The following is an 11,649-nucleotide window of genomic DNA, read 5'->3' on the forward strand; positions in this document are numbered from 1 at the left end:
GGCACCCAGTCGGCCCTCAGGTCAGGGGAGTCGCGCTCGTCGGACGCCCAACCACCCTGGACTCCAGACCCTGGCCCCTGGCCCAAACCCGGTGCCCGCGGCCCGCTCCGCCTGCTCGCCGCCGCTTCCGAGCAGCCTGGCCACGCGAGGGAGCCCGCGCCCGGCGGCGGCCGGAAATGACCCCTCGCGGCTCCCGTCGCCAGACCTCCGTTGCTATTGTCACCTCCTTTTCCTCCCTTCCCCCGGTTCCCTTTCACTTCCGGGGTGGCTCTGGGTCCGCTGGTTCCGTAACAACATCCCGTTGGCTTCCCTCAGGCGGCGGGACCTGTGCAGCCGCCGCCTCCCGGGAGCGCCCGCCCGCCCGGGCCCGCGCCCTCCCCGGCCCAGGCCGCCATGGCCACCAACCCGCAGCCGCAGCCGCCGCCTCCGGCGCCGCCGCCTCCCCCGCCACAGCCGCAGCCGCCGCCGCCACCTCCGGGCCCCGGGGCTGGTCCCGGCGCGGGCGGGGCAGGCGGCGCGGGGGCCGGCGCCGGGGACCCGCAGCTCGTGGCCATGATCGTGAACCACCTCAAGAGCCAGGGCCTCTTCGACCAGTTCCGCAGGGACTGCCTGGCCGACGTGGACACCAAGGTTCGGGGCGCGCGGGGGCTGCGGGTGTGCGGGGGCAGGGGAGGACCCCGAGGGCCGCCTTCTCGGGCAGTCTCCCTTGTCGGTCGGTGGGCCGGCCGCGCCTCGACTTCCCCAGCCGGGGCCCCTCCTGGCCGCGCCTCTCCCCGAGTTCTCTGTGCAGCCGCTTCCTGCTTGAGCTGCTGCTGTGTGCCAGGCACGGTGCCCGGCACGGTGCGTTCATTCATTCACCCGTACGCTCGTTCGTTTAACCGGCTGGTGTAGAGCACCTACTACGCTGCCTAGGCGCTGGGGCTAAACCGGTGAGCAAGACTAAGTCGTTGTTCCCACGGAGACTCGTTTGGAAACAGTAACGCTAACGGTGCTTTAATCTCTGATTCATTTTTTTTCCCGGGTTTACTTTGTATCCAAGTTGTTTTTGCCTCCTCTCTTGAAGATTTCTGGGCGGTAAGGGTCATGTCTTTGTTCTTTGGAGGAATTTTTAAGTGATAATTGAATCGAATTTGCAGTGTGCATTGCTGGACATTGTGGGGGGTGCAAAGGTAAGGAGGCAGAGCTGGACGGTGGAAAGGTGGGTTGGGGAGTTTGGGACTTTTGTTTCTACCAATAACTGCCTGATTTAGGTAATTTAGGCTAAGTCACTCCTTGAAAGGGAGAAGGGAGGGGAAGGTGGGTCGGGGGGTGAGGAGTCGAGAGAACTGAGCCATTCAGTGGGGGAAAGGATGGAGGAGAGGTGACAGCAGATATTGAAGTGGAAGAAGGACAGGAAGTGAAATGGAAGAAGAATGAGTTGGAGAGATTAAGGGAGAGTGGGGAAAGGTCAGTGAAGTGGTTCCCTGTACAAAAGGAGTTAGGGACTGGGAAGGGGAAGGGACTTTGAAACAAATGTCAGAGTGAGAGGGGTGTTAGTAGGAACAAGTAAACTTAGCTGGTTTGGCAAAGAATGAGCAGAGGACATCCGGAGGGAGCAATCAGTGAGATGGATGGAAAACCAGTAGGGTCTGGAATTCTGGAAGCAAGTGAAGCAGGAAGCTTCAGGTGGAAACAATTGGAAAGTTGGGGGTTTTTTGGTTTGGATCTGGTTGGATCCATCGGGTGGAGTTTTGGTGGGTTGAGGATTTCCTCATAGCAGGTTCAGCTGTTCCGAGGAGCCTTGATTCTTTGGGAAAGGGGTGTTTGCAGCATACACGATTCTTCTCTGTGACTGAGTGTTCAGCAGGCTTTGAAGTGAACTGCACGTAACTCTGCTGTCTCCTCTGGGGAAGCCCTCCTGACAATCTGGAGACATCTTCCCTTTTAAGGACTCTGGCCCACCATGTAGACCAGAAGTACAAGGTGTTTTTTCAGAGCATTGGAGTTTTTGCACCACGGAGAATTCATCTCACTTTGTTTTAGGAAAATAATTCTTATTCTCTCCCTCCCTCCTTTCTCCCCCCCCCCCCCCTTTTCTTTTTATGAGAGAAGATTAGAGTAGACATGACCAGGTAAATATTACTCAAATTAAGCTGGTTATTTGTATCCAGCAAGTAGAGATTTTACTTTGCTGTTCTCAGAAACCTACAAATCTGTGTTATCACTGTATATGTAAATTGAAAATTTACATGTACTGATGGGGGAGCTGCAATTTCTAAGGCTTAACTTTTTTTTTTAAAGATTTTATTTTTTTCCTTTTTCTCCCCAAAGCCCCCCCAGTACATAGTTGTATATTCTTCGTTGTGGGTCCTTCTAGTTGTGGCATGTGGGATGCTGCCTCAGTGTGGTTTGATGAGCAGTGCCATGTCCGCGCCCAGGATTAGAACCAACGAAACATTGGGCCGCCTGCAGTGGAGCATGTGAACTTAACCACTCGGCCATGGGGCCAGCCCCAAAGGCTTAACTTTTTCTTCATCTTCATCCTCACTAAATGTTACTCTGTGTCAATAATATCCCTGCCAGATACTCGCAAAGTGGAACCTTTAAATCTTTCTTGTGGGGAAGGAGGGAACCACAATGGCTTTGACAGTCTAATGAATGCTGGGACCTTCTCCCAAAAAAAATGCACATATACATATTAAAATGCTGTTTTTATAATTAAAAAATGGTCAACTATAGGCAATTTCATGTGACTCAACCTTATAGTTTCTGGGAGTTAGGGACCACAGAATAAAGGTTCCTTGTTTTAATGTCTAGGCTAGAGAAGAGTAGAACTGAAAGGATACCCCAGCAGAAGGGCGTGTCTTGGTATGCTTTCCTCACTAGTGTCGCCTCTCACTCACGCTCACATGAGTGTCTTTGTACCTCTGCACCTGTCGTTTCTGATTTTATTGCTTCTTTCACCCATGACTGTCTCCTTTCTCCTTCTGCTTTTCTTCCTCTTTTTAGCTGGCAATTATGTAGATTTTATTTTATTTTATTTTAAAGCTTTCTTTTTTCTTTTAAAGATTGTCACCTGAGCTAACATCTGTTGCCAATCTTCTTCTTTTCCCTTCTTCTCCCCAAAGCCCCCAGCACATAGTTGTATATTCCAGTTGTGTGTCCTTCTGGTTGTGCTACGTGGGCCACCGCCTCAGCATGGCCTGATGAGCAGTGCCATGTCGACGCCCAGGATCTGAACCAGTGAAACCCTGGGCCACTGAAGTGGAGCGCAAACTTAACCACTCGGCCACGGGGCTGGCCCCATGTAGATTTTAATTTAACTTAAAATATTTGTTCTTATTGAGTAGTGTTATATACTGCTTTTTCTTATCTAAAAAAAGAGTAAGTTTGAGAGTCTCAAGAAACGTACAAAAGCTAAAGTTTTCTTTCATGTGAGCTTAACGTTCCTATCAATGCACTGAGTGGGCCAGAGTAGAAATAAGATTCCTTATTCATGCAAAGGAGTGTCACTTTAATGCAATCCTTGGGTCTCAACTCATAAGAACACCTTACAATTTAGACCTCTGTGGTATGGTGCTTTTGATAATTGAACCCTGAAGACTGACCTCCTTTATATCAAACTCTGACCTGTAGGATGTAGTATACACGGTTGTATGTCAGTCACGTGCATATTTAAGAATCAAGACATTTTGGGGTCGGCCTGGTGGCATGGTAGTTAAGTTCACACATTCCATTTCAGCAGCCCGGGGTTCGCCAGTTTGGATCCTGGGTGCAGACCTATGCACCGCTTATCAAGCCATGCTGTGGTAGGTGTCCAACATAAAATAGAGGAAGATGGGCCCGAATGTTAGCTCAGGGCTTGTCTTCAGAAAAAAAAAGACATTTAATACCTATCAGGTGGTTTCCAAGAACAAAACTGTCATCCACCCTAATGTGTTTAAAGCAAGATGAGAAGCACCAAAGTCTGCTGCCATTCCAGAAGAGCGTAGAACCCCCCCAAACTGTTCTGGGGTCATTGATGGTCCTTAACCAACCAAGAGAGATCCGATGATAGCAGACCAAATCAGCCTTCCTACCCAGAGAGTTGGAACCTTGGGCAACCCCAAGATCCCCCTAATGCCGAGGCTCCTCTAATATACGCTACCAGTTCCCAGATTCCTGGAGCAAACCAAGAGGTTACAAAGCCATTCTGACCCCTTCCAATGATTAGCAACTGGAGAGTGTGAGGAGAGAAGATCAAGAGAGGCCCACCATTCTGTCCCAGGCAGGGAACTCACCTTCCAAGTAAATATGGCACCTCTCTCCCCAGGTAATAAAGGCCAACTTTTGAATACTTTCTCAGTTAAAAATGGCTCCTGGTCACTGTGATTATTGTCCCTTTTTTTTCATTTTAGATTCGAAAGAGCTATCAAAGACAGAAGTATATAAATGTATTCACCCAACAAATAATATATTATGTACCAGGCACTGTTTTAGGTGCCAGGGATACAGCAGTGAGCAGAAAGTCCCTGCTGTTATGGAGCTTCCATCCCAGCAGAGAAAAAGAGACAATAAATCATGTGTGCTACAACCTATGGAAGAAATAAAGCAGGATGAGGGTGGAAAGGATTGCTGACTTGTTTTGAGTAAGTTGTTCAAGAAAGATTTCTATAAGGTGATATTTGAGCCATCACTGAAGGAACTGCAGGAGCCGGGCAGCTCTCTGGGGCTGAGCATTCCAAGTAGAGACTACAGCAAGTGCAGAAGGCCTAAGGCAGAGCCAGCTAAGGGAGAAGGTGATAGACGCTGAGGTAGGAGTGCCCCTCCCTTTCTACCTTCACAAATCTTGCAGGCTTTGGAAACCATTGTAAGAGTTTGTCTTATACTTGAGCTGAGAAGCCATTGGCAGGTGTTGAGCATAAGAAGGACATGATCTGGCTTCCATGTTAGATGGGTTGACCATGTGTAATTATTAATAGTGTCCCCTTCATAGTTAGTCATGATCTGATATAGACAATAAAATTATATGATTACCCTAATTTTAAAAGAGTTACACTAGCTGTTCTATGGAAAGTAGACTTCAAGTGGGCAAGGGTAGGAGCATGGAGATCCTTTACTGAATCTAAACGAGAGAGGAGAATGCCTTGGACCTGAGCAGTAGCAGTAAAGGTGCTGGGAGGTGGTCGGATTCTGCATGTATTTTGATGCTAGTGCTGACAGAATTTGCTAATGGTTTGGGTATGGGGTGGAAGAGAAAGGGAGAGTCAAGGATGAGTCCAAGGTTTTTGACCAGATCACTGGAAAAGGAAAAAGAGATATATAGATAGCTATTCCCAGAAGAATAATGGAATCCAAAATATTTCTCTAGTCTTTAGGTTTTTTACTGAAAGGAGAACTTGGAAACAAGGAAAATCACGTGTTGTGGTTCAAATTGGAGTTTGTTATGGGGAGACTAGAGTGATAAATGCATTGTAATGTTGGAGCCTAATGTTTCTGAGATTTGGGAATACTGGAAAGAAGGATTATGTTTTAGAATCTTTGGGGAGAAAGACTTAGTTTTTGTTCACATTGATTTTGGATAAATGGAGAGGAACATGAGAAATCATGAGACTGGTTCTTACAGAGTAGAAAATAGGAATCAGCAAAGGCTGGACATTAGAAGAGATGAAGAGGCTGTGCTGAAGATAATTATCCAGTCATCTCGTCTAACAACTGCTTTTTAATTGCTTATATGCCAAGCAGTGTGATAAGCTTTGTGAAAAGAAAGATTAAGGGAGTGAGAGGAGCAGGTTTACGCTTCAGTGGGAAGATAAATATTCCTTCCTCCCCAAAATGCAAGACAATCTAAGAATTGCTCGAATGATAGTATGTGTAGAAGATGGGAGGCACGTGTGAGAAGGGCCACATAAACCTACCTGTGGTGTCAGGATGACGTCACAGATGAGAATGAGCTCTGAAATGAGAAGTTTGCCAAATGGACAAGTAGAGGGAATGGTAGGCGCAGAAGATGAAGGCATGAGAACTTATCGCTGGAGTATAAACTTTGAAGGGTAAAGGGAGCAAATGGCAGAAGATGAGGCTGTACAGTTTTGCTTAAAGTCATCCAGGGACACTCAACTCATCTATGTTAAAAGCCACGTAAAAGAAAGATACAAAGAACGTGAATGGTTGGGGGAAACCTCTAGGAAAGGAGTGTGCAGTCCTGATTGAGTGGTCAAACATTCCTTCTAGGCAGTGTCCTTTTAAGTAGAGATGAACGTACGTGTCGTCTCTGCTCTTCCCTTACCTCAGGGGTTCTCAACTTTAGCACAGTTGACATTTTGGGTTGGATAGTTCTTTGTTGTTGGGGGCTGCCCTGTGCATTGTAGGATTTTCAGCAGCATCCCTGCCCTCCACCCACTAGATGCCAGTAGCAACTCCTTTCAGTTGTGACAACCCAAAATGTCTCCAACTGTGCCAAATGTCCCCTGGGTTGGGCAAAACGTTCCCAGTTGAGAACCACTGCCTTACATCAAACTTAATGCTGTATTCCAGTGGTTGTCCCTTCATAATTTCTCTTAAATCCATGCCTTTCAGCCCATTTCTGCCACCCGAGACAGAGCTTCATCATGCTAGTTTCTGCATACTTTCCTAAATATGTTTTGTGTCTCTTTACTTTTTCACTATAGGAAGATTAGTCATCAGAAAGCTCAGCTATCACATATCACTCTGCTCATATGTGTGGTGGGTTCCCATTCTCTACCCCGTAATTCCAGACTTCTTATACAGGTACCCAGATCTTTCCAGACCCTGGCTCCAAGCTGTATCTCTAACCTCATTTCTCTGCTTTTTTGTATTCTCTTCTCCAACCAAATTGAACTTAACAATTTGGGGCCTCCAAAATACTCCTGACCCCACGTTTTCTCATCCACTTGCTCTTTGCTTATATTGTTGGCTATACCTTCAAGGCCTGCCTTTCCAATTCCCAGCTGCATTATGAAATCTTGAAGGTCCAACTCAAATGCCACATCCTCAGTGATGGTTACTTCCTCTGCTCCTTTCCCTCTCCTTGCTCCAAATCATCTAATACTAACATTTATTGGTGTCTTACTGTTTTAGTCACTTGTCTACAAAGGAGAGGTGTATCTCTCCTCTTTGTATTCCTCATATTCTCCAAACATCCTGTCTTAGACAAAATAAGCAGTGTTTGAATGACTCTAAATTATTGAGAAGCAGGATTGTCATAAACTGTGAAACATTGTTGCCACATTGATACTGTAATGTAAGAAGTATTAACACTATTAAAAATACTCAAATTCCAGAGACTATCAATATCGATACTGTGTAACATTGAAGATTTTTCGCATTTATATCTTTCTTTTTCTTTCTAGCCTGCCTATCAGAATTTGAGACAACGTGTTGACAACTTTGTTGCAAACCACTTAGCAACCCATACGTGGAGTCCGCACCTCAATAAGAACCAGCTGAGAAACAACATTAGACAGCAAGTGCTCAAGTAAGTCTCAGGTTACAGGGTTCCGAGGTGGGCTTGAAGATGTCACAGCTTTTCCTGAAAGCAGAGATGTTATGCAGACATTCATTCACCTGGTGATAATTTTGTCAAGTTTGGTATGGCTACTTCACGTTAGGATGCAGTGTAATTTTAGAGTAGCTTCTAATCACGTCACATTTCCCTCGTAAATTTTATCAATTTGATTTCTCCTGTAGACTTTTGGAAATATTGAAGGAAGGAAATGACAATGTGACTTTAAAAAGAAAACCCTAGATAAAATATTAATAGATGGTAAATACCAGAATAACCCATACAGTTACATTCGTAACTGTTTTCTTAGCCCTAAAAAAGAAGGCTTTATTATTCCTATTTTACAAATAAAGACATTAAAGATTACTGAAATTAAAATATTTTACCCTGATTTGAGTTTGTCTTCTGTCCTCTAATACAGCCCCCCGCCCTTGTCTTTTTTTTTTTTTTTTGCATTTCACTGTGATTTGAACTCTGCTTCAGTGATGATATAGCCAAAAAGAAGAAGAAAAGAAGTCTGTTTGGACCTGTCAGAGCCATTTTTGGGTGAACATAAAATAAAGAGAATCAGAAGAGCTAGAACGTTTAGAGGGACCTAAAAAAATCATATTTATTGCAAGAAAAGGAGATTTACAATATTATCTTGTTCCTGAACATAAATATTTGCCAAGACAAGAAGACTCAGACTTTCTCTCCCTGGTTACCCCCCCAAAAAAGTGACTAAGTTATTTAAAGAGCGCTTAGTCTTCCTGCCTTGACAAATGTTTACATTCAAGCACATCTATTAGAATGAAATGTGGCTTTTAAACAGTTAAACAGATCTATTTTATACCTGCTCCCTCTGAGTTCCCTCTTGTCTCATGGGAACCTTGAGCTAGCCTTCTTAGTGTGCTACTCCGTTGATAGTCTGACCCACAGGAAGCCCCGCAAATAAAACTTCACTCCCTGACTCAAAGACCCATTCAACCACAGGTAATAGTGGAAACCAGGAGCCTGGGGGTCAGGCTGTGTCTCCTTGTGAATAAGAAGAGGGAAATTTAACAATAGCTTTGTTGTCTACATTTTAAAGGATGTTTGAGGAACTTGTAAAGAGTCCAGGTGAGATCAAAAGATGCCGTTAATGGACTGCATAATAATACCTGTAGGAGAAAGTCAAAGCCTTTCCTGAAGAAGAGACTGAAGAGGTCTGTTGGGTGACAGGCCTGGGCGTTTTCTCATTTCCAGGCCTTCCGGAGAACAATAAGCAAAATAGTAGGGGGTTGAGGGGATGGGGTGTGGGAGGCAAGCTTACTGACAGGATCACCGAGTGGGCCTCCCAGCACACTTACACAGAGCTCTGCTCCTTAAAGAGTGCGTTTCATTCAACAATTTGCATAGCTGCTTCCCTTTTCACAAATGATTACAGTGCTTTAAAAGCATGTATGGGAGGGTGGTCTTGCATTCTTTTTCTTCATTATATTGAGAGAAAAAATGGAAGGCAAATTTCCTGGAATTGCATGTATTCCTTAATATATAAAATGTACAAAGTAAAGAAGCAGTCACTTATTCTGTTCTTTGAAAGGAGCTAAACTCAATCTTGGCGCATGTTAAATCAGGTACTTCAAATTCTTGTTGTACCTACATAAGGCATTGTTTTCACAGAATCGTGTTTGGTGAGGGGTTGCTGTACACATCAGTGAGGGGTTCTTGTGACTGTCGGCGATTAATGCCGGAGCAGTCTGTCTGGGGGTGATGAGGACTCTCTGGAGACGACGTAGAACAGGGGAAACAGCTGTCTCGTGGATAATTTAGTCGTTGCTCTTCCTGGGACATTTGTAAATTTTCTTCTAGTTCTGTTATTTATTTTTGAAGTAAACTATTTTCTTACTTAAAGTCCGTTAGTAAAGTTATATGTTACTGATAACATTTTAAAGCTTCCTTAAAGAAAGACACTATTTAGTTATGTCTGATGGTACAGGGATGGACTAGCCTTTATAAATGGAATTGCAAAGTTTTTCATACATATACTTTGAGAAATACTGAACTGACTCTGTTAGGTTGAACCACCTATAATTGCCATTTTTGTAGTACAAAAACAGTCTTGTCAGCAGTTTTGGATGGTTCAACTTAATAGCTAATTTGCCATCTCAATAGGGGGAAAAAGTCTTGTTCTATTTATGCTCATTTGTACAACAGAATCTAAAAATGCTAGATAGCTCAGAAATAATGATCTTAACTGAACAGGATTTAAAAAGAAGACAAGGAAGTAGCTTTAACCAGGACAGTGCCAGCTGCTGGCATTTTGGCTTTGCCCTTCAACCTAGAGCAATGGCTTCTCTCTCTGGTGAGGGACCTGTGACCGTACCTCCTAGATTGCACCCTCTGAGGACAGTGTGGTCATTAGCACTGGCCTCCATTTTTATTTAAGATCACAGCTGACCTCTGTGTGAAAGTGGACTGAAATAGACAAGGGGCCAGAATATAGGCAAACAGAGAGAGACTGAAGCCATAATTTGGGGTAGATGGCCTTTATTTTTTATTTTATGCCTTTGTGCTTGTGCTTTAAATCAAAACATTTTCAGTTTGTTTGTCCTTGTTTCTTTTCCACCTGCTATATTTTAAAGACACCTCTAAGATGTAACAATGTTTTCAGAATTTGTATTTTTTTTTTATCTTAGAACTTTTAAAAGCAGGTTACCTACTTTATGCACTGTTGACTCATTTTTCTGTATGGCCCACATAAGTAGAGTTGTAGTATCACAAGGCTGCAAGGTGCCTCAGGAAATGAAAATTGAGTTTGTCCTCCACTCCGGGCAGAGCTTCACTCAAAAATAGCCTTGCCAAGTGTAAGGAGAAACCCTTCTCCCATTCTGCAGAAAGATCCTGAAGCTAGAAGCTGGAAAGGACCAGCACCTGCTCTTCCAACACTGTTTAGGGAACTTTAAGCCCTCAAGTTCATTCTTAGGAAGAAACAAGGTTTAAGTGCATTTCTTAAAATAAATGCACATCCTCTTGTTTTTCTCAGACACTTTTGTGATTTTCTGCACATTTCTGACTTTACTGCCCTCTTTGCTTCTCTGTCTCACGTATATTTCTGTAAGCTCTCTTTCTTCCCCTTCTCTTCTATGGAAGTCAAGACTTAGCTCAAGTGTCTTCTTTGTGAAGCATTTCCAGGTTACCTTGGACACGTCTAATAATTCCTATGCTACTCTTCCTACAGTATCCAGTGTGTACTGGTGCCCGTCATCTGTGTTTCTATTGTTTGTGTCTGTCTCCCCACACCGGGACCAGGTCTGATTGTAGCTGCCCAGTGGCCAGCATGGTGCCCGTTATGTAGAAGACACTCGTAATGTAATTGTTGAATGAATAAATTATCTACTTTTTATAGCAGGAAGATAATAAAGTCTTGTTTTATTTTTATTTTCCTAAAGTTTTCTTTCTTTCTTTCTTTTTGTGTGTAAGTTTGATGAAATTACACTTTGTGTATGTTCTTCAGTTTTGCTGGAGACTCAAATACTTATAAAAGGCTTACATTTTTCTGTTAAAAAAAAGACTTGCAGGGTCCTTAGATTTATTTGATACCCAGAACTCAGCTCTAGTGACCACTTATTCCTCTCAGCCATGAGCAAGCGTGGGCTAAGATAAATTTCTCCTATAATCCTGGGCTCTAGCTAATGGACTCTGTCTAGTTCTGAGGGTGTTTCATTTTGGTTTTGGTTTTCCTGCTTTAGTATTTCCAGTAGGGGCACAGTGGGGGAAAGCTTATAAACTTTTTTACAGTGCGGTGTATCTAAAAGCCACAATAGTGTGAAACTTATTTTCCATTACCTATTCTTTCTATATATCCAGATGAATGGATTGGGCAATTTAAGGTTGAACAGATATGTAACAGATACAGTTGTACTTAAAAGTAATTAATGCAAATAATGTGAAATTGTTTTTTTACCTTTCTGTAAATTATCCTGTGTTTCAGGTCAGGAATGTTGGAGTCTGGTATTGACCGAATTATTTCTCAGGTTGTGGATCCTAAGATCAACCACACATTCAGACCTCAGGTGGAGAAAGCTGTGCATGAGTTTTTGGCCACACTAAATCACAAAGAGGAAGCAAGTGGCAGCACAGCTCCTGATGATGAGAAACCAGATTCTTCCATCATTACACAAGGTGCTTTGCTTTTACTCTTGGTC

At 43.9% G+C, this 11,649-nt stretch overlaps 1 protein-coding gene across 1 annotated transcript in view; it reads left to right on the forward strand.

Moving 5' to 3' along the window:
* The first annotated feature begins 276 nt into the window (after window positions 1–276).
* Window positions 277–11,649, forward strand: part of BOD1L1 (biorientation of chromosomes in cell division 1 like 1) — a 53,780-nt gene continuing 42,407 nt past the window's right edge. The window contains exons 1-3 of the mRNA XM_046656168.1: window positions 277–630; window positions 7,332–7,456; window positions 11,436–11,626. Of these exons, the coding sequence (XP_046512124.1) occupies window positions 394–630; window positions 7,332–7,456; window positions 11,436–11,626 (553 nt within the window). The 5' untranslated portion in view covers window positions 277–393. The remainder of the gene's footprint in view (window positions 631–7,331; window positions 7,457–11,435; window positions 11,627–11,649) is intronic.

The sequence above is a fragment of the Equus quagga genome, chromosome 3 (assembly GCF_021613505.1).
Source record: "Equus quagga isolate Etosha38 chromosome 3, UCLA_HA_Equagga_1.0, whole genome shotgun sequence".
NCBI classification, from domain to species: Eukaryota; Metazoa; Chordata; class Mammalia; order Perissodactyla; family Equidae; genus Equus; species Equus quagga.